The sequence below is a fragment of the Oryctolagus cuniculus genome, chromosome 5 (assembly GCF_051225735.1).
Source record: "Oryctolagus cuniculus isolate XC-2025 breed Fujian yellow rabbit chromosome 5, ASM5122573v1, whole genome shotgun sequence".
Taxonomy (NCBI): Eukaryota; Metazoa; Chordata; class Mammalia; order Lagomorpha; family Leporidae; genus Oryctolagus; species Oryctolagus cuniculus.
The window spans coordinates 116,080,356-116,101,841 of record NC_142871.1 but is presented as its reverse complement, the minus strand read 5'-3'; the positions used below and the strand labels follow the sequence as shown (position 1 = coordinate 116,101,841).

General features: G+C 43.5%; 1 protein-coding gene across 4 annotated transcripts in view; it reads right to left on the bottom strand.

The window, feature by feature from the left end:
• Positions 1-21,486, bottom strand: part of GCLC (glutamate-cysteine ligase catalytic subunit) — a 48,484-nt gene that overhangs the window by 8,587 nt on the left and 18,411 nt on the right. Inside the window, exons 2-10 of one of the 4 annotated variants that reach the window (XR_016233987.1) lie at positions 16,717-16,829; positions 15,083-15,265; positions 11,180-11,293; positions 8,953-9,011; positions 8,717-8,850; positions 3,003-3,077; positions 2,121-2,237; positions 791-929; positions 247-687 (exon numbers count right to left, since the gene is read on the bottom strand). Coding sequence is in view for 2 of the 4 variants with exons in the window: in XM_002714508.6 (XP_002714554.1) it covers positions 247-359; positions 791-929; positions 2,121-2,237; positions 3,003-3,077; positions 8,717-8,850; positions 8,953-9,011; positions 11,180-11,293; positions 15,083-15,265; positions 16,717-16,829 (1,047 nt within the window). In the remaining 2 variants the exon portion in view is untranslated. The remainder of the gene's footprint in view (positions 1-246; positions 688-790; positions 930-2,120; positions 2,238-3,002; positions 3,078-8,716; positions 8,851-8,952; positions 9,012-11,179; positions 11,294-15,082; positions 15,266-16,716; positions 16,830-21,486) is intronic. The other 3 variants (XM_002714508.6, XR_016233988.1, XM_051855608.3) reach the window with 3 other exon arrangements.

The following is a 21,486-nucleotide window of genomic DNA, read 5'->3' as shown; positions in this document are numbered from 1 at the left end:
AAGGTTGTTAAGATTTTCTTGGAAGTGTGACGTGCTCAGAAAACAAAATAGCAAGTGTTTAGCACAAAGCTAGGGGGCATGCCTGTGGCACTAAAATAACTACTATGTTCAATGTGTAATTCTTCTTAGTTCTTTACAGCGCTGGGTGATGAATGAATGGTGTATTTTATTTCTACCGCCACTACTTCCTCACGGGTTGGGAAAATGGCTTCCTTCTTGGAAGTGTACTAAAGACAGAGGAAATACCTCAAAATGGTCAGACTCATTGGCATCATCCAGGTGTATTTTCTCCTCAAACAGAGTCAGGGGGTCTCTAATAAAGAGATGAGCAACATGCTGCGCCAGGAGATGGTCAATCCCTGCAAAGACAGACCACACCGCTCACTGCAAATGCGGGGCACCGCTTCCTCTCAGTCCACAGTTTGAAGGCAGGGAATCTAGGAGCTTAGGAAACAGCTGGTTTTGTTCAGTATTCTCACCTCGCCTGGGCCTTTCTCCTACGGACACTGGGGAAGAGTCAGCATTTTAGTCGCTACTTACACAATGCCTGCTGCGGCACTGGTGTGGACCTAGATACAGGGCTCCAAAGCAAGTTCCTTTTGCTAAAAGTCAAGAAGATCTCACAAGTATTTGGAACTTGAAACTTTAGGAACAAGCAGCCTCATAAGAAAAGTTAGAGACTTCACACTAAAAACAGAAACCAGACCAGGAGTCAGCAAAAAAAATGTTGCAAAGAACTTTGAAGAACTAAAGGCGTACAATCAAACCTAGCATAGGCATAGATGCTCACCTTCCTTCAAGAGCTGCTCGTAGATTTCTTTATCTATCGTCAAGTCAATGTCATTATACTTCTCACCACACTTAGATAAGTAGCTGTCTATTGAATCATATCGAGATTTACTAATCCTATAGTTACTGTTCTTCAGTGGCTAAAATTTAAGAAAATATGAATGAATGCCATATAAGATGATTTGGAAATAAATCAACACCCCAAATTATTACATTAAAATGTCATATTTACATAGAACAATATAAAAATCTTAAAATAAGAAAAACATTAGTGAGCCCTAGGAAGTATTACTAGGGAAAATTATATTTTATAAATATCTGGAGGTAATTTAAGTATCCTTTTATTTTTTGGCATGATTTAAACATACTTTTTTCTTTGTAAGATCACTTTGATAGTGTTGAAAAGTATGAAAACAGATGTCAAGGTTGGAAGCAAAAAAATAAAAACCCATAATGTAAAACAGGGCTGTCAATCAAAATCACCTATCCTTTAAATTTTAGTTCCACTTAGAAAGCATGTTGAACAATTTATGATGGGGCCAGTACTGTGGCACAATGGGTTAAATCCCCAGTCTGCAGTGCCGGCATCCCATGTGGGCACTGGTTTGAGTCCCGGTTGCTCCACTTCTGATCCAGCTCTCTGCTATGGCCTGAGAAAGCGGCAGAAGACAGCCCAAATCCTTGGGCCCCTGCATCCGTGTAGAAGACCCAGAAGAAGCTCCTGGCTTCTGGCTTCAGATTGGTGCAGCTCCAGCCATTGTGGCTAATTGGGGAGTGAACCAGCGGATGGAAGACCTCTCTCTCTCTGCCTATCCTTCTCTTTGTGTAACTTCAAATAAATAAATAAAATTTAAAAAAAGGCCTAGGGGTGGTTTGGATGTGCACCCTGGTTGGAGAGATGCAGGGTTACAGCTCCACATGAAAATATGATGTGCTAATCTATCTTTATTAGTAAAACCTAACCCTTCACATGGAAAAATAGAATCTGACAAGAAATTACCCTTTCACAGCAGAGCAGAAAGCATTTATACAAAGCACTTAGATAGCACCTAAAAGCATTTTGATAAAAATAGCCATCAGCACTGACTTCCAAAATATAGAAAACTGGTACTACTAATGTTAAAAAAAGTCCAAATACAGATGTCAAAAAATGATAAAAATTAATTCCCAACCCAAACCAAATCACATTCCCCACATATTCACTGCAAAACAAAGTCGGATTTATTAACCCAATGCAAGACTTTAAAAGCCTAAGGGAGATCTCAAAATGCCAAGTATTTACAATATCCCCATTTCACTTCAAAAGGCTATTGAGGAAAAATCATTCCCACCTCTAGTCCTCTCTCCTCCCGAGTTCTATCGTCTACAGATGCAGAAATCACTCCCCAGCGACAATCAATGTCCGACACGTAGCCACGGTAAAAGGGAGATGCAGCACTCAGAGCCATCTAAAAACAAATAAAAGTCAGCTCCTGCAGGCTCAAGGTATCACTTATATGCTGACAAAGTTCTATGTGGTGACTCTTCTATTAAAAAAAAAAAAGTGGGTTTATGCAACTCATACAATAATTTTAACATATGTACTTTTCCTTCCTTTTTAAAAATCAGTTTCCAAGTATTTTAACTAAATTTTGGAATAAATGTCAAGAACATTTATAAGAAAAAAAATTCCAGAACACAAGTGGAAATTGACCGTGTCTGGCATCCAATGATAAATAAATGCAAAGGCATGGGCAAATTAGAAGAAAAATCAATCAGTCAAAACTAACTCCAAAATGACACATACTGTAACATTTAGTAGACAGGGATATAGAGACTATTAGTGTAACTATTTCATATGTTCAGATCATTACAGAAAACACTGCAAATGTTAAGTATAAGAAATTTGTTCCCTTTTAAAAGAAAAGATCTTGTATGTGCCGGTTTCTCACAGTGAAATATACCAGAAGCAACCCAAATCCTTGGGTCTGGGGCATTTAAATCATCATCTCTATGATGTGCAGATACACTATGACAGGGAAAATGGCCACACTACAATGATGCAGATGTTTTACCAGCAACTGTAAGCTTGTACAGCTTCATTAAGTCTGCATACTATCTAGTTTGTTTCCAAATAAAATCTTAACTAGACTTAAATATCACAAATTGCAAATTCTGCACGTGCCATCTTATTTTGTACAAAGAAGTATTTAAAGAAAGGTAGTTCTACTTACAACAATTGGACAGATTGTGGCCAACTGATCATAAAGGTATCTGGCCTCCGATATGCTACAGGCTTGGAATGTCACCTGTTTAAGAATTAGAAGCTATTAATGACAAGAAACCATCATTAGCTCATACAGTCTGAGAAGGAAGATGGCTGGGAAAGAAGGGGGCAAGGCCATGGATGCTGTTTCATAGGTGACAACAGTTAATACAACAGTTTTGTTTAAAAGATTTTGTGGGTAAAATCAAGTGGTATTTAATCATGTTCCACTACATGGAGACAACTAATACAAACAAAATGTTCAAAGCAAAATAAGTCAGGAAAAGAAAACAAGTCAGGAAAGAAAAGTAAAACACAAAATACATGGTGAAGTTCATCAGGTCATTTCCTCCTCTGCTGGCCAATTTCCTTCTACAGCACCATTACTTCAGTGAGGTAAGGGCTTCTAACGTGTTGGCACAGAAGAGACCTGGAGGTGTTCATGATGGTTACCAAGTTCACCTGGTGCAATACAGGGAGCAGTTAGGAAGGGGCAAGACTAGAAGAAAGGGAAAGCAGTCAAAGCACTGCCGCCAGAAAGGAAAACACTGGGGCAGGCTGCTGGGAGTAGGCCAATGCACGGGGATGACTTGGGCTTCAGTGCCAGTGTTACATACACCCAGCACACACAGGGAGACCAGGTCAGGAGAAAGGTGCCAGACAAAGAGGATGTGCAATGTGGCTAGGTCTCCATGGCTGATGGCCAGAAGAAACATCTGAGCTGGAGAAATCCTTGGGGTGTGACGTTCTGAAGATCAGGAGATGCCCTGGGAGGCCTGCACATTCAGGAGGCAGAGAGAGGTCACATAACTGGCGAGCACAAACTCTCCGAAACAATCACCCAGAAGAAGCCAAGTCCCGCCTTCATTTAGGGGGATGGAGGCGGATGGGGGACAGGAACACAAACTGGGTTAGCACGCATGTAATTAACTGCAAGCTGGGAAGAGTTTTAATTCCCTCTGTTATTGTTAAGTACTAATGACTGGATTTAGTGACTGGCTTCTCTTGGATGGCCGAGGATACACGAGGCAATCCACAGGCGAAACCCAGAAAAGCTAACCCTAGAAAAGTAGGCTTAAGAAAATTAGCAACTGGAATTTAATAGTGACTCAGTTATTTTAAATACTAAATTCTGTAACCAGCTTGCTGACTCTAGGGCTGAGACAGTGACCATCAACTCAAATATGATATCAGTATGGGTCATAACTCAGAACAAAAGAAAATTTAATACACCTTAAGAAGGTACAAATTTATGAATAGTTTTGGCTTCTGGTATCGTTTTTTAAAGATTTATTTATCTGTTTCAAAGTCAGAACCACAGAGACAGGGAGACAGGGAGAGACAGAGAGAGATCTTCTAGCTGCTGGTTCACTCCCCAGGTGGCAGCAACCACTAGGCTGAGTCAGGCTAAAGCCAGGAGCTTCACCTGAGTCTCCCATGTGGGTGGTACGGGCCCAAGCACTGGGTGGGCCCAAGCCATCAGCAGGGTGCTGGATTGGAAGTGCAGCAGCAGGCAAACAAACTGCCACTATACCACAATGCCAGCCCCTTGTGGGGTCCTTTAAAGCATTATATAAAGAGACATAACGTAACTAGAACATTGACAAGACAGAAAAGGGGCACAAGGAAGGTAAATGTTAGAAATCTAAATATCTGGGGCTAGCACTGTGGTGTAACATGTAAAGCCACTGACTGCAGTGCCAGCATCCCACATGGGCAACAGTTCAAGACCCGACTGCTCCACTTCTGATCCTGCTCTTTGCTATGGCCGGGAAAGTAGCAGATGGTGGCCCAGGTCCTTGGGCCCCTCCACTGTTGTGGGAGGCCCAGAAGAAGCTCCTGGCTCTTGGCTTCAGATTGGCCCAGCTCTGGCAATTACAGCCATTTGGGGAGTGAACCAGTGGATGGATGATATTCTCATTCTCTCTCTGCCTCTCTCTAACTCTGCCTTTCAAATAAATAAATCTTTAAAAAAAAAAAAATCTAAGTATCTGATCTAAAATTTATATAGAACTCAAGTTTGAAGCCACATGATTTTCTTAATGTAAAAGCGCCACCATAACATATCATGAACTTACTGCTTATTAAATGATTCCCAAAAAGTCCAAAAGGTCAAAAATTTGAGTGTGGTTAAAATGCCTTTTTTATTTTGTACAGTAAGTCTTCCATTAGCCTTAAATATTACTCTGAAACATTTTTTCTGCTTTACTATATAATAAGCAGTTTCTAATGCTTCACTTACAGAGAAAGGAGTTCTGTGGCTATCTGTGGAATTCATTTGCCACAGATACATGTCACATTATCCGGGCTTACGACTTTTTTTTTTTTTTTTAAATGGAGTACTGGAACTGGACACATCACTGGGAAAAAGAAAACCTAATCCTAAACCCATGACAGAACTTCAATTGGAAAGAAAAATATCTTCAGGCAACAAAAAATATTCATTCATGAGGACACATTTATTTGCAAAAATACAGGGTTTCAAGGGAAAGAATATCCCTTTGGAGCTTGTATTAGAGCAACTGTGTGGTCCTTGGCAGAACATCCTGGTTTAATATTAAACCAAGAAAAGGCAACTGGTACTGTGATAGCACTTATACAATTTCAAAGCCATGTACTGTAAGTTCCTAGAGCTTAATGGTTCTCTTTAGAAACACTTGCAATTAAGATAGGAAAGCAGATATGCAGTTAGTCAAGATTTTTTTTAAACGTGAAACAATGTCTAAGGAAACTTACTGGCCTATGTTTGTTTGAAAGCTGTATATTTCATGCTACTTATATATGTCAGGACAACAGGAAAAAAAGAAAAAAAACCAAGATCATTGGCTATGCAAATTCAGCGTAGAGAAATATGACTCTGGCATTCAATTTGGATTATATACAGGTTTTATGACTCTGGCATTCAATTTGGATTATATACAGGTTTTTTTTTTGTTTTTTTTTTTTTTTGACAGGCAGAGTGGACAGTGAGAGAGACAGAGAGAAAGGTCTTCTTTTACTGTTGGTTCACCCTCCAATGGCCACTGTGGCAGGCACACCGCACTGATCCAAAGCCAGGAGCCAGCTGCAGGGCCCAAGCACTTGGACCATCCTCCACTGCATTCCCGGGCCACAGCAGAGAGCTGGACTGAAGAGGAGCAAACGGGACAGAACCCGGCGCCCCGACCGGGACTAGAACCCGGTATGCCGGAGCTGCAAGGCGGAGGATTAGCCTATAATCGGCCTGGATTATATACAGTTTTGAAAACAGATGGGTGGGATGTATACACACGAGCCAGTGCCTGTTACACTGCAGTGGTTCGGCATGAGGGGAATGCTGGGTTTCGGAGCCTCTGTGTTGACTGCCATCAGGCAGGAGGCCCCAGCCTTTGCACTGCCTCAGGTCCTTAGACACTCCTCCTGATCAGCCTAAGTAACTCTAATTAGACAAGATCTCTTTGGACAATAACAAGCAACCGCTCTTTTCCTAACTTTAAAAAAAATTTTTTTTAAAGATTTTATTAATTTATTTGAGAGGTAGAGTTACAGATAGTGAGAGGGAGAGACAGAGAGAAAGGTCTTCCTTCCATTGGTTCACTCCCCAAATGGCCGCAATGGCCAGAGCTGTGCCAATCTGAAGCCAGGAGCTTCTTCCCGGTCTCCCATGTGGGTGTAGGGGCCCAAGGAGTTGGGTCTTCTACTTCTTTCCCAGGCCACAGCAGAGAGCTGGATTGGAAGAGGAGCAGCCGGGACTAGAACCAGCACCCATATGGGATACCAGTGCTGCAGGCGGAGGATTAACCTACTGCACCACGGCACTGGCCCCTTTTCCTAACTTTCAATTTAAAAAACTATGTTTTGTGCAATTCTTACTCCTTCCTAACATGACTCTAATCAAATTGTGGGTTAAAGCAAACATCCCTAATAAAAGCCACAGAATAAATACGAGCTTCAAGTCAGATCTGGAAGAAGCCCTAATGCAAACCTTTGGTTTAAATCATGAGAAAACGGAGCCAAAAGCAGTGAAGGGCATCACCCAAGTTCCTGAGTGAAAGCCAACGCCCCGGCACAGGCCTGTGATCTCCCACTCAGGTCCGCTGCTAGCCTGGACACAGCCGCTGCCAGCGGCACCAGGAATTTAATCAGATCCAGGAAAAATGTTAATTGAATCAATAGAGAAAGGCTATTTTACTTCCTGGGCCACCTAACCAGTACCAAGGCAAACAAACATGAGTTGCTAAATATTTATTCTTTTTTCATACCACTAGATGACTCTGTACAAAAGTAAAAATTTAAACAATTCTTCACCCTTGGATCACAAAATCACTATAGTACTTCCATCAGAGCTCATTTTCAGAAATAATAATCAAGATTTGAGTGATGTTCAACCACCTCAAACTGTCAGCAGATGGCAGTAAAAATTAGGCATATGGAAAAGGGATAGTGCCAATGTTCACAGAGTATTCTACATTTTAAGTTAATATAACAGGGGCCAGCACTGTGGCGCAACGGGTTAACGCCCTGGCCTGAAGCGCCTGCATCCCATATGGGCACCGGTTCTAGTCCCGGCTGCTCCTCTTGCGATCCAGCTCTCTGCTATGGCCTAAGAAACCCGGAAGAAACTCCTGGCTCCTGGTTTCGGATCAGCACAGCTCCGGCCATTGTGGCCATCTGGGGAGTGAACCAGCAGATGGAAGACCTCTCTGTCTCTACCTCTCTCTGTAACTCTTTCAAATAAATAAAATAGATCTTTAAAAAAAAAAGTTAATATAACAAATAGATGCCATTGTGGTGAGCTGTAGAAAATTCTATAGAGTTCTGTCAAGAGATAGCTTTGGCTGGTGCTGTGGCACAGTGGGTTAAGGCTGCAGCCTGCAGCGCTGACATCCCATATGGGCGCCGGTATTCCATATAGGCGCAGGTTCAAGTACCGGCTACTCCTCTTCCGATCTAGTCTGGTATGGCCTGGGAAAGCAGTAGAAGACAGCCCAAGTCCTTGGGCCCCTGCAACCACATGGGAGACCTGGAAAAAGCTCCTGGCTCCTGATCAGCTCACCTCTGGCCATTGCGGTCATTTGGGGAGTGAACTAGCAGATGGAAGACCTCTCTCTCTCTGGCTCTACTTCTCTCTTAACTCTGTCTTTCAAATAATTAAATAATTCCTTTTTTTTTTTTTTTTAAGATTTATTTATTTATGTGAAAGTCAGAATTACACAGAGAGAGAAGAGGCAAAGAAAGAGAGAGAGGTCTTCCATCCACTGGTTCACTCCCCAATTGACCACAATGGCCAGAGTTTAGCCGATCCAAAGCCAGGAGTCAGGAGGTTCTTTCGGGTCTCCCACGTGGGTGCAGGGGCCCAAGGACTTGGGCCATCTTCTACTGCTTTCCCAGGCCACAGCAGAGAGCTGGATCGGAAGTAGAGCAGCTGGGTCTCAAACTGATGCCCATATGGGATGCCGGCGCTTCAGGTCAGGGTGTTAACCCACTGCGCCATGGCTCCTGCCCCATAAATAATTCTTTAAAAAAAAGATAGCTCTGCATGAATTCATAAAATAGTTTCATTGCTTTCAGAAAGTCATATCAGCTACCATTACAACCTGATTAAAACGTGGTTTTTTAAGACAGGAAACACGCAGGTATAAAGAGAAGAAGTTAAACATAAACGGATGAGGACACTTGGTCTCTGTGTGTCTGAAACAATACCTGAAGACAGCAGTTGCCCATCCCAAATCCCATGGCATCCATGTAAATATGGTCCGGCTTAGAAGCCTTTGCTGCCTCATCATCCTCAGGAAATGTTTCTATAAATGGAGATGGTGTGTTCTTGTCCTTAAATACTGTGTTATTAATTAAAGAAGGGAGAAAAGGGAAATGGTTGAGAATTAGGGATTAGATAACAACTCCACACGTCTCTCCCAGCCCCCTTGCTGCAGACTTACTTGGTACATTGATGACCACCTTTTCTCCTCTCCTGTGTCGTATATTTCTCGTTAGGGTACTAAAACAGACAACCAAACATGGTACACTGGTTACCAAAGAGCCTTCAGGTAAAAGGATCTGATTACATGAAAGTACATGGGGGTGAGTGTTTGGCTTAGCAGATCATTTGCCGTGGAACAACACGGGAGGGGAGGACTTCAGAAACTCGCCTCCAGCTCCTGGTCCCGGCTTCCTGTTAGTGCAGGCCATGGGGGGCAGGGGTGATAACACAAACAGTTGGGTTCCTGCCACCAACATGAGACCTGGATTGAGTTGCTGGCTCCCAGCTTCAGCCTCGATCCAGCCCAGGACACTGCAGTTAGGGCATGAACCAACAAATGGCAGTGCTTACTCTCTGACTCAAACAAATACATGCAGAGGGAGTAAATGGAATGAAATTTATCTCAAACTAATTATTCAAGAAAGTACCACTGAACCCATCAAAGGAGGAGGTACTTTTCTCTAGAGGGAGGAGAAAACTTCCACTTTGCTTACGGCCTTGTCCAAATACTGAGAGTTTGAGGATTTAAAAAGCTTCCATACCCTAGGCAGCTGATGTCAAGAGCCTCTTTTGTATGACATTAGTGACCACCAGAGTGTTGTTAAATTAACAAGAGGAGTCACTGTGCACTAAATCCCCATGCAGGACCCGTCCTCAACGAGTTATATTATGAGAGTTAACTGTGATGCTTGTTCTCAAGCAGTTTGTGTGTGTGTACAAATTGTTGAAATCTTTACTTAGTATAGAGTTGGTCTCCTATGTACAAAGTTAAACTGAAAACGAATCTTAATGGAGCATGGTACTGGGAAGGGGAGTGTGGGTAGTAGGGTGGGAATAGTGGGAAGAATAACTATATTCCTAATGTTGTACATATGAAATTTGTATTCCTTAAAAAATTAATTATAAAGAAAAAATACCACTGAACACTTGTGTCTAGCTACTCAGTTATACTCAGCCCTTGCTCCTGTGGCTCCTGGTTACTTGCCACATCAAGCTCAGGTGCTCGTGGCTGAATTTCAATCTAACATTTCCCTTGTTAATTCCAAAGACTTCAAACATTAATACTCACATCCCCCTCACTATGAATCCCCAGGCCTCATTCCTCCCTTCTCCCAGTCTGCAGCATTAATATTTACTCTTCAGAACTATTCCATCTAACCCAGAGACTACCAGGTACACTTGAATACCGAGTGTTCATTAAAACACACTGTCAGAGTCAAGTACACACCAGATTGTAGACTTAATGCAAAAAAGAAAAGTAACATTTCCTAACTATTTAAAAATACTGGCTACATGCTGAAATAGCATTTTGAACATTTTCAATTGTTAAAACGTTATAAAATTAAGCTCATCCGTTTTTACTTTAATATAGCTACTAGAAAACACACCATCACACGTTTGTGCCTTGACTGTGTTTGCACTGAGTTTGAAGGCCACATCTTCTGTGTAGCTGGCTTTGCTTGATCTTCTCAGGCAGAAGCACGCTCCTTTCACTAAGGAAGATCTCTGGCATTACCATCTTTTGACATCTGTCATAATCTATCTTTTCTTGTAGCTGAATATTTTAAACACCTAGCACTTGAAGTTGGAAATGATCTCTATAAATCTTTGTTCCTCCCAAAAAGACTCTGCACACAGCAAATGTGCAGGTCTTTGGGAAAATCCCAGTGTCCCTAACTGTGGGTCAGGATCCCAGGTGAGCACTCAAGGCACAAAGCCAGGGGCAGGCTGTGCAGACCTGAAGCAACTTACAGCCTAAGAACTAAACTACAAAGCAACAGACCTAGAAGTTAAGAGACTACAGGAACAATATGCCTTTTACATACACCAGGTGGTATACATATTTTACCTTATTATCCAGGAACGAAGAGGGAGATGACTGCATCACGCACACCGACGGTAACTTGTGGCGGGGGGGAGGGGAAAGGTTAAGGGGAAATGTCCCACAATAGATGTTTACAGAGTAGGATCGAAAAGACTGTTCATAAGGGGGAGGGCAGTGGCCAAACTAATGACTTTAAGATGACCTGGAAAGTCTGGGTGCAAGCAGCAACGATCAAGCAGCCAGGGGTGTAGTGGATGTCCGCCGTCTCTTCTGGCTCAGTAGGAGAGCAGCCAGCATCAGTACAGGATAGGAAGACCGTCCTCGCGAAGGGCAACTGCATTTCAACACAGAGCAGACTCACCTGAAGCGGGGGTGCTTGTTTATGGCTTCATCTGGAAAGAAGAGGGACTTGGAAGCTCCGCCTTCGACCGGGTTAGGCTTGCACTCGGGCAGTGTGAACCCAGGACAGCCTAATCTACAACAAAGAAGAACTAAATAGATGGGATTTGTTTTCAGCAACGAACTGCATGTAGTCTTGCCATCACGGCACCTGTCAAAAAGCACTCATTCCTATTACTCCCCTTCGGTGGGGGGTGGGGCTCTAGTGCGGTTTGTGTGCTTGTGAATACTGTGCCCCCTCGCAGCCGCTCCCTCCTGTTTCCTTGTCTTGCTCAGAAGGCTCCTCCTCTGCGATTTCAGCTCCTTATGTATAGGTTTTGCCCGGGTCTCCACTCACCTGCTTTCCAGAGCACTGGCTCAGGCCCTCCCTTCTCCTCCCCTACCAAGGACTGACAGCTCAGGAGCTGCTTCCCATGGGCAGGCAAGTTGTCACAGCTTACAGGTGTCTGCCTACTCAGCTTCTGGGGTGTCCTCCTTAGCTAGCGCGAAACTTCGATCACCTCTGACTCTTGTACACCACCGCTGCCCCCAGCCTCCTGCTAGGTTTTGCTGTAATCCGGAAGGGCCACCCGCTGAGAGCACCCCCTGCAGTCTGAAACCCAGCTCTCTTATCTTATTTGACCTGAAAGACAGCCCTAGTTTCCAACACAGAAAAATGCAACTCCCCAGTTACTCTTGAATATAAAACTCAAATTCCACATCCCCTGCAGGGCACACCAGTTCTTCCAAGTGAGCAACTAAGGTCAATGTTAAGTGTGCTGTGAGGGAGGCAAAGACTAACCAAGTCAGAGAAATCAAAACAAGGGAGGCTCTTGTCAGGGTGTAGACCAATGGCAGGAAGTTTTGGCTTCAGGGTCAGGCCTAGCCCATGACTTAGTTTAACTCCTTCCTTTTACAAAATAAAGTTTCTATTAGTTGCCAATAGTCACCTATGAACAACTGAAGATGCTGATTTTGTCTGGAAACCAGCTCCTAGCTGCTCTAAGGGCTCCTGGGAATCCTTGCAGCTATGTGGATTCTTTACCCATGAAGAAAAGTCCTTTAGGAGGGTAACACACTTAAATCCTGGGGGATTCCTGGCTAAGCAGAAGCAGGATGGATGGCGAGAGAATCAGAACATGTGAGCACATGGCAGGCGGAGGGCCGGGTGAGAACCCAGGCTGCTGGTTTCTTTGGCCAACGCTGTCCAACAGAGCTTTGCACAAGCAGGGACATGGTTCGCATCCCTGCTGGTCATACTGAGAACGTCAGTGAGGCCAGTGTGACTGAGGACGTGAAAACTCCCTTTTCCTGCTGTGAGCCAATGAACTTCATTAAAGGCGAGTCGTGATAGGAGCACCGTTTTGGCCTACAATTCCTCACAGAGTAAGCACAGGCCTACTGTGCCTCCTCACACAGAGCACTCCATTCTCTCTCGACCCTACAATACAAGAAAACGTTCTTTCTTATGTGCTGTGGATGTAAGGGGACGTATCTAACAACTCACTCACTCTATTCTTGTCAAGGTTCACAAGGCCTAAGATATACTCCTATCCTAATAAGGCTAGACTTAAAAAAATAGCATAGCTTTTTGGGCTGGTACTGTAGCACAGTGAGTTAAGCTGCCACCTGTGACATCCCATATGAGCACAGGTTTGTGTCCCTGCTGCTTCACTTCTGATCCAGCTCCCTGCTATTGGCCTGGGAAAGCAGTGGCAAATGGCCCAAGTGCATGGGCCCCTGCACCCATATGGGAGACCCAGAGGGAGTTACAGGCTCCTGGCTTCAACCTGGCCCAAACCCAGCCATTGTGGCTATTTGGATAGTTAATAAACGGATGGAAGATCTTTCTGTCTGTCTCTGCCTCTCTCTAACTCTGCCTTTCAAATAAAGAAATAAATCTTTAAAGAAAAAATAGCTTTTTAGGCCGGCGCCGTGACTCAATAGGCTAATCCTCCACCTGCGGCGCTGGCACACTGGGTTCTAGTTTCGATTGGGGCGCCGGATTCTGTCCCGGTTGCCCCTCTTCCAGGCCAGCTCTCTGCTGTGGCCAGGGAGTGCAGTGGAGGATGGCCCAAGTGCTTGGGCCCTGCACCCCATAGGAGACCAGAAGCACCTGGCTCCTGCCTTCGGATCAGTGCGGTGTGCCAGCCGCAGCACGCCGGCCGCAGCAGCCATTGGAGGATAAACCAACAGCAAAGGAAGACCTTTCTCTCTGTCTCTCTCACTGTCCACTCTGCCTGTCCAAAAAAAAAAAAAAAAAAATAGCTTTTTAAAGAAAACTTTACTTCTCTTTCTCACCTCTCTCTTCATAATGATTATAAAGCAACATTTCCAATTTATTGCTTATTATTTTCTTACTGTTACAGGATAAGCCAGTTGAACTCCCACTTTTATTCTTAAAAAAATTTATACACGGCATACATTTTATAGGCTTCTTGTGCTCACTTTATTAACTGAAAAGTTCTACTAGTAGGCTGATCTTCCTCTGTTCTCCAGAAAGGGCCTGTTAAATATTATAATAAAAGCAAATGGACATTTGCCCTTAGTTTACAAGTTAAAAAAGACTTATAAAGCTAAATCTTTTCTAACAGGGCCAGTGTCCACATAGAGCCATTCTCAGATATTTTAAGAGGCACATGAAGTTTAATGGAAAACTATTTTGTGCCTCCCCCCACCAAAAAAAAATTCCATCATTGCCTATCCTATCCATACAACTCCTAAATTTTAAAATATACGCTACAACAGTTCTCGTATGTGTTACAAGCTCCTCTTTTTTAAAACTTGCCAAGTCAAATGTATCAGTTCTCCTAATGTTAAGGGGAAAAAAGGAAAACACAAAGCGCTAGATTTTCCAGGTTACTGGTAAGTTGTCAAAAACATGTCAAAAAACCTACTTCTCAGCCTCTGTTATTCTAAGGTTTTCATGAGATAATCACCCACCCACAGCTCTGCAGCAAGCTGGCTGATTTTGCCACGTTTTAACCCAGGCTGGTCCAGGCTGCTCTTGTCTTCCCAGACTGGGTCCCTTACTCCTCTCCTCCGAGGCCATGAGACCTGTTCCCTAGCCTTACCCACGCCCAGGTGAGGGCTATGACAGGAAACCATGATGTTATATACCCAACTTGACCTTCCCAAGGTCTCCTTTCGCTTTTAAGGTAAGAACCAAAGTTCTCGTCAGCCCAGCCTGTCTATCTTCACCTGACAACACACCTGGCTCTGTTTTGAGCCTCCTGCCCACACAGGCAAGCTTGCCTGCTTCTTATTTCCATTAGGCTTGTGCTCCCCCAGGCTCTTCCTAGGGCCCTGTGCTTGCTACTCCCTCTCCTGGGACATTCCCTTGCTTCGCACTCCTCTTAGCTTCTCCCTAGAACTCTGGACATCATCCTCCCGGGGAGTCCACCAGACAGCCACGTAGCATCCTTTCTCTTCGTCATGCAACCACCCTGATTTTACATGCGTCAACTGACTTGTCCTACTCTGCCTTCCCCCCAGCTCCACACAGCAGGCTGTCTGTGTTCACTCATGGTAACACTGCCACGCTGCCCGTGCACGGCGGGGAGTGGGCACTCAGTCTGAGTGAACGGCAGAGCTAATGACTTGATACCCTCTCTTTCAAACAGTAGAAAGAAGGAAGATGTCAACTTCCTCAAAACCAACCTGTCCACCCCTCACCCACCTGAGATTTTTCCTGCTCACAGGGAGAGGGAGTGGCCTCCATCCGCGAAAGGAATGCATGTTACAGTCTAGCGAATGCCGCCTAGGAAGTGTACAACTGCCTGTCAAGCCTGAGAATTACAGCGGGGGATGCGTGGGTCACGACGGGCTCCGTTTCTCACCGATAGTGCAGCTCTCTCTGCTGGGGCACATCAACACAGGAACTAACCTGGGAAACGAGGTTATCGTGCAAACAGCCTGATTTTCTCCCAGCAGAGAAGTAGCCTCCTTTCGGCGTTTTCGCATGTTGTCCTCGACAGTGTTGAACTCGGACATGGTTCCTCCATAGGGCTGCCCAGGTGTGCCCTCAATCATGTAACTCCCATACTCTGGTCTCCAAAGGGTGGGATGGCTGCGGAGGAGAAATCATCGAGACCCATCTCATTCTGCTGCTGCAGTGGACTCAACTTTTAAAGCTGCCTGAAATGTTTCGAAACCATTAGGTATAAATGAAGCTAAGAATTCCTTTATAACTCCCCCAAAAAGCTGTTCATCTTCTACAGCTCTTCAATTATATGAGGGTTAAAAAGAACAGGGCCCAAAATATGTACAAGTAACTGGAAAGGCACACAGGACACTCACTGACCAGGACAAGCTTGGCAGGAAAGAATGAGGCTTCTGAGATGTTTCCAGATCAGTGCTGAGATGCACTTCCCAAACACCAGGCAGTGACATGGAACTAGAGAGCACATGCCCCATGCCTCGTCTTCTTCTTCTTCTTGAGATTTACTTATTTATTTGAGAGGGAGACACAGGGAGGAGAGATATCTTCTATCTGTTGCTTCATTCCCCCAAATGCCTGCAACAGCCAGGGCAGGGCCAGGCTGATGCCAAGAACTGGGAACTCCATCTGGGTCTCCTAGGTGGGTAGCAGGGCCATCATCTGTTGCCTTGCAAGGCACATCAGCAGGAAGCTGGACTGGAAGCGGAGCAGCTAGGACTCGAACCAGCCACCAGTGTGGGATGCAGGTGTGCCAAGCGGCAGCTTAACACACTGCAGCACAACGTGCCTGCTGTCCTGCTCCCGTGTCCCTTTCCCCTGCTTTGTCCACATAAATAAAGGAGCATTTTTAAAAGCAACATGCCAAATAAATTCCATCTGCAAGATTTATAGGATACCATCCTCTGTGATCCCAGTTATCCTTCTATGATGACTTTTAAAAAAATGTTTAGGGGCTGGCGCTGTGGTATAGCAGGTAAAGCCACTTCCTGCAGTGCCAGTATCCCATGAGTGCTGGTTCAAGTCCCGGCTGCTCCACTTCCAATCCAGCTCTCTGCTATGGCCTGGAAAAGCAGTAGAAGATGGCTCAAGTTCTTGGGCCCCTGCATCTGATGAGAGACCCAGAGGAAGCTCCTGGTTTCTGGCTTTGGATTGGCCCACCTCCAGCCATTGCTGTCATTTGGGGAGCGAACCGGTGAATGGAAGACTTCTCTCTCTCTGCCTCTGCCTCTCTGTAACTCTGCCTTTCAAATAAATAAATCTTTTTCAAGAAATGTTTTAACAATTGTTTATTGTGCTGAATGCTTAAGTATATCACTGTATTTAATCTCAGCACCCTAGAGTTGGTATTATTATCTCTCCATATGAGGAAACTGAGGCACAGAGAGATTAAATTACTTGCCCAAAGTCACTCAGTTACTGCGTAGAGAAATCAGGATTTGAAAGCTGGGCAGCTTGGAAACGCAGACTGTGCTCTGAACTGCTATGCTGTCTGGCCCCCGTCAAGCTGAGAGGACATTTATGTTCCAGTAGCTGTAGCAGTCCCAGAAACACCACACCGAGCTTTCAGTGCATCAGCTTACTTTGGGTTTGTCCTTTCTCCCTTCTCTTGCAGAGTTTCAAGAACTTCTTCTCCAGACAGGACCAATTGGACTTTTTTATGTTCATGATCAAAAGATACCAACATGTATTCCACCTGTGGACAATAGAGGCAAGAAAGATTAACATTTTCCCAGACTTGTGCTCAGTGTGACCTTCATAAAAGAGGATGGCAGGGCAATGTGAAGGCCAGGAAGAATCCACGTGAACGTGAGACAGGCCCGTTTGCTTACACCATGGTGTGTAGCAGGCGTTCTCTGCGTAATATGAAAACCTGTAAAGAGGGCCAATCAACGCTGGCATTGTTTAAGGATAAGAACTGTTCTTCTCCAATCCCTTCTCTTTCTCCTGTCCCATTTAATGTCCCAGCAAAAGGTCAAGAGGCCTATTTTGCCAAATTATACTTCAAAAGAGATCAAAGCTACGATTCTGTCCATTGCAGCTGTATATTCCATCAATTGGATTATTATCAGAAAGGGCTTATCTGATCATTCCAAGCAAAGGTACATTATACTTCCTCAGTGGCAGAATCTGTAATAACCCCACTGCAAGTCCTCTTGTGGAAAATTAAACCATAATCATACATACACTAATGTGGAGATGTTATGTTAGGGGTTAACAATTTTAGTTTATCCTGAGTATTTTCAGACAATTTCTCTACTCTGAAGCCAATAAAATCTACAACGCAAGGAGCACCTGGTGGGATTTTGATAAAAAGCAGAAGTTAAATATGCCATCATGAACCAATAGGGCCTGCCATTAACAGTGAACCCAAACAAACCTCCTTCCTTTCTAAAGTTACACTGCCTTGGCTATTTCATCATGGTAATGAAAAACTAACACAGTCACAATCTGTAATTTAAACAAAACATCCATTATCCATATTTAAGTGAAAAGGTATGGAACTGGACCATTTAGCCAAACACTTGCAGGCATCCTTTGCACAATGCACAAAGACAAGTCTCTGCAGGTAACAGGTGGCAGATGATGTAAACCTAGATTCCCAGCCTTGAAACACACACACCCAGAAGCCAGCACTGGGCCTGTGTCTGCAGGGCTGGGGCTGAGCTGCTCCCTTCACAAGGCGCACACTCTGATGTGCAATAGCCTATTCTCTTATTTAGGTGTACTTGCCTGGCCTTGGAAGGTATGTGAACCATCCATCCCCATCACAAGACAGAGTAACACGGAAGAGATTGTTTTGCTCTTCAGCTAAGAAAGAATTATAAAGAGGGAAACATGTAGCAAGAAATAAGCAAGCCTGACATGTTTAAACAACCAAAAAAAAAAAATCAAAAAATAAATTTCCAATTAGCTATTGCTGGTTGCCTTACTGAAAGGGTTTGGGTTCTATCAGATTCTTTTAGTTCAAGAAATGAGTAATACTGCTTGCTTTAGGTAAGTAAACCAAAAATAGGAGAAATGCACCTGCACAATTACTCTGTCAATGGAAAAATTCTAGGCTGCAGGACCCAGAACTGCTCCCCAAATCAGGCACAAGTTGCTAGATAGCATCTACAGATGAGTGAGTCCTGAACGTTCAGAACCTGGTAGAACAGGACACTTTGTTAATCTTCAGGAAGGACATGAGAAGGTCCTAGGTATGATCTTTAAATGAGCATAAAGAGAAAAAGTATGCCATAAACTTCTCATATGTGAGGAAACTTCAAAATGTGCATGAAAAGTAATTAAAAGATCAGTTTATTTTGATGCAAAGAATTCAGAAATCCATGATAGTTTTCATAATATGCATTTTCCAGGAACATTTTGAAGTCCCCTCACATAAGTTAAATTGCAATAAGCTTTGTTAGCATAGTTTTGAACAAAAAATTCTTCATTTTCAAAATCACTCCTTGGCCAGCACTGTGACATACTGGATGAAGCTGCCACCTACGGTATCAGCGTACCATATGGCCGCCAGTTCAGGTCCACTTCCAATCTGGCTCCCTTCTAATGCACCTGGGAAGGCAGTGGAGGATGGCCCAAGTGCTTGGGGCCCTGCACCCATGTGGGAGACCTGGAAGAGGCTCCTGGCTCCTGCCTTCAGATGGAAGATCTCTCTCAGTCTCTTCCTTTCTCTTTGTCTCTTCCTCTCTGCCTTTCAAATGAATAAATAAATCTTTACAAACAACAACAGCAAAACACTCCTAGCCCACATTAGCAGGGTAAAAAGGCAACAAGCTCAAACTCATTTTGAATGTTAAACAGCCAAATGGATGACATTTAAATGCTAACACTCCTTAATTAAAAAAATAGTCACTGGATGATATCATTAAGCAAATAAAAACAAACAGAACATTTACCAAATGAGAAAAACAAACTTACTTTTCAATAAAAAAATCTAAGTTCTGTTGGAAGCCTTAAGAACTTTCTAAATATTTTGCAAACTAAAATTCAAGGCCTCCCACAGTCCTCTTCCTCTGTGTCACCCAGATCTTTCTGTATCAGGGGTTCCTTGGCATCTTGGCTCTTGTTGTTCAATCTCCCCTGCCACCTCAACACATTCACATTTACTTCCTAGTCCAGTACAGGCATTCAAATAACTGAATCTTTAACAGACAAACCAGAGCTGAAATGGGGTTTGGTTCAGTAACCTAGACAATGAATGGTAATAAGAAGTGACAACAAAGATAGGCCTTTGGCCTAGCGCTTGGGATGCCAGTTCCTGTGTCCCACATACCCACATTGGAAGGCCTGGGTTCAACTCCAGGTGCCGAACTCCGGCTTCCTGCTAATGCAGAGCACAGGAGGCACTGGTGATGGCTCAAATAACTGGATTCCTCCCACCCACGAGAGGGACCTGGATTGAGTTTTCTGCCCTGAACTTTGGCCTCCTGGAACTCTGAGGGCATTTGGGAAGGGAACCAGTGGATGGATGCTCTGCCTCTCAAATAAATAAAAATAAATAAAAAATTTAAGTGATATAATAGAACAGTACTTTCCCAATATAAAACACCTAAAGCCACAATGCTATATTTTATGATTTCTGGAATTTTGTCCCCAGCCTGTACTTGCTTTTTGTATCCAAAAGGTGAGAGGAACAGACGAAAGCAAAAATAACAGAACAGGATATGGAGGCCCTTCTGTACCACCACACTGACTCTAAGGGTTACAGTACACAGTAGTCTGGTCCCCTACTTATGTTTTTGCTCTGTGATTTTGGTTACTCAAGTCCGAAAATAATACTTGTCTTGATTGCTTCAAAAGAGACCACGTTCTTTTACTACGGTATACAGGGGTCTTACAAAAGTTCAAGAGTCTGTATTACAAAAAAGCAACATGGATTTCAAGTTTTTTTGTAACAAGAAGTTTACCTTTTAATTCTGTTTTCCACAAACTTTTTGAAGTAACTGTGCATATTATAATTGTTGTATTTTATTAGTTTTTGTTAATCCCTTACCGAGCCTAATTTATAAATTAAACTTTATCCTGGGTAAATTAGTAAATATACTGTGTCCTATCCATGGTTTCAGGCATTCACTGGGGGAGTTTAGAACAAGTGGGGGACTACTGAACCAGCTTCTGAGCTTTGATTAGCCTGTCAACCCCAACTTCCAGCACATATGCTGCACACATACTTATACTCAAAGGGCATTATAAAGGGGTTGCAGAGTAACTAATTCAAGTCTGTGTGGTTAATAGCATCAGGAAGAAACAGGAAAACCAACCACCACTGAGTTCAGTTCAGCACAGATCACAATTCCTAGGGACAATGCTGTCTAGCATATACCATTAGCCTTTTAAATGAAGGAAAACAGACCCAGTAAAAACAACTGACCACTGTATAAGACATTCATATTTTAAATGTGCACTATCCTTTCTACAAATCAGAATTAAAATCCTCTTAGATTTCTATTCTAAAAGGCTGCATTTTATCCCAATATCTGCGTTGTTGAAAACAAGGACAAAGACACATAGAAAAGACTCTTATGTACTTTATGTGTTAGTATAGTGTTGCTAAGAACCACCTGGACACAATAATCCTTAAGTCATTTGATTCAGGTCTGAACAAGAGTGAGGTGCTTTGTGTTCATCTGAAATCAGGCCAATTAAAAAAAAAATCTTAATTGAGAGTGATGTAAGAACTCATTGCCCTACTGAATACAGAGTAGACATCTGGCATACCTGTAGCATTAAAGTTTAAGGTAAGTTAATAGCAACTTACATCAAATTTTGGGGATGTTTGCTAAGTCTTTAAATGTATTTACCACTAGTATTAAATAAAAATGTTCCTGTTTAAACATCCCGAGTTTCTACTTTGAGGGTGATGATTTCAGGTACCTTAAAATTTGAGGCACAATTAGATAATTTTAAATGTTTTTTAAGATTTATTTCTTTTACCTGAAAGGCTGAGTTACAGAGAGGGGGAAGCTGGATTGGACATGGAGCAGCCAGGACTTGAACCAGCACCCATATGGGATGCCAATACTGCAGGTGGTGGCTCTACCTGCTACACCACAGTATCAGCCTCTTGATTAGATATTTTTCTTTATTTCCACTCCCTAGAGGAAAGAACACTGTGTGATCAGGATATGGTCTAGTCCTGAGGCTAGCCCTGTGGCATAGCAGGTAATGCTGCCACCCAGGACACCAATGTCCTATATGGGTGCCGGTTCTACACCAGGCTGTGCCAATTCTGATCCAGCTCCCTGCTAACGCACCTGGGAAAGCAGAAGATGGCCCAAGTGTTTGGGTCTCTGCACCCATGTGGGAGACCTGGATTAAGCTCCTGGCTTCTGGCTTTAGACTGGCTC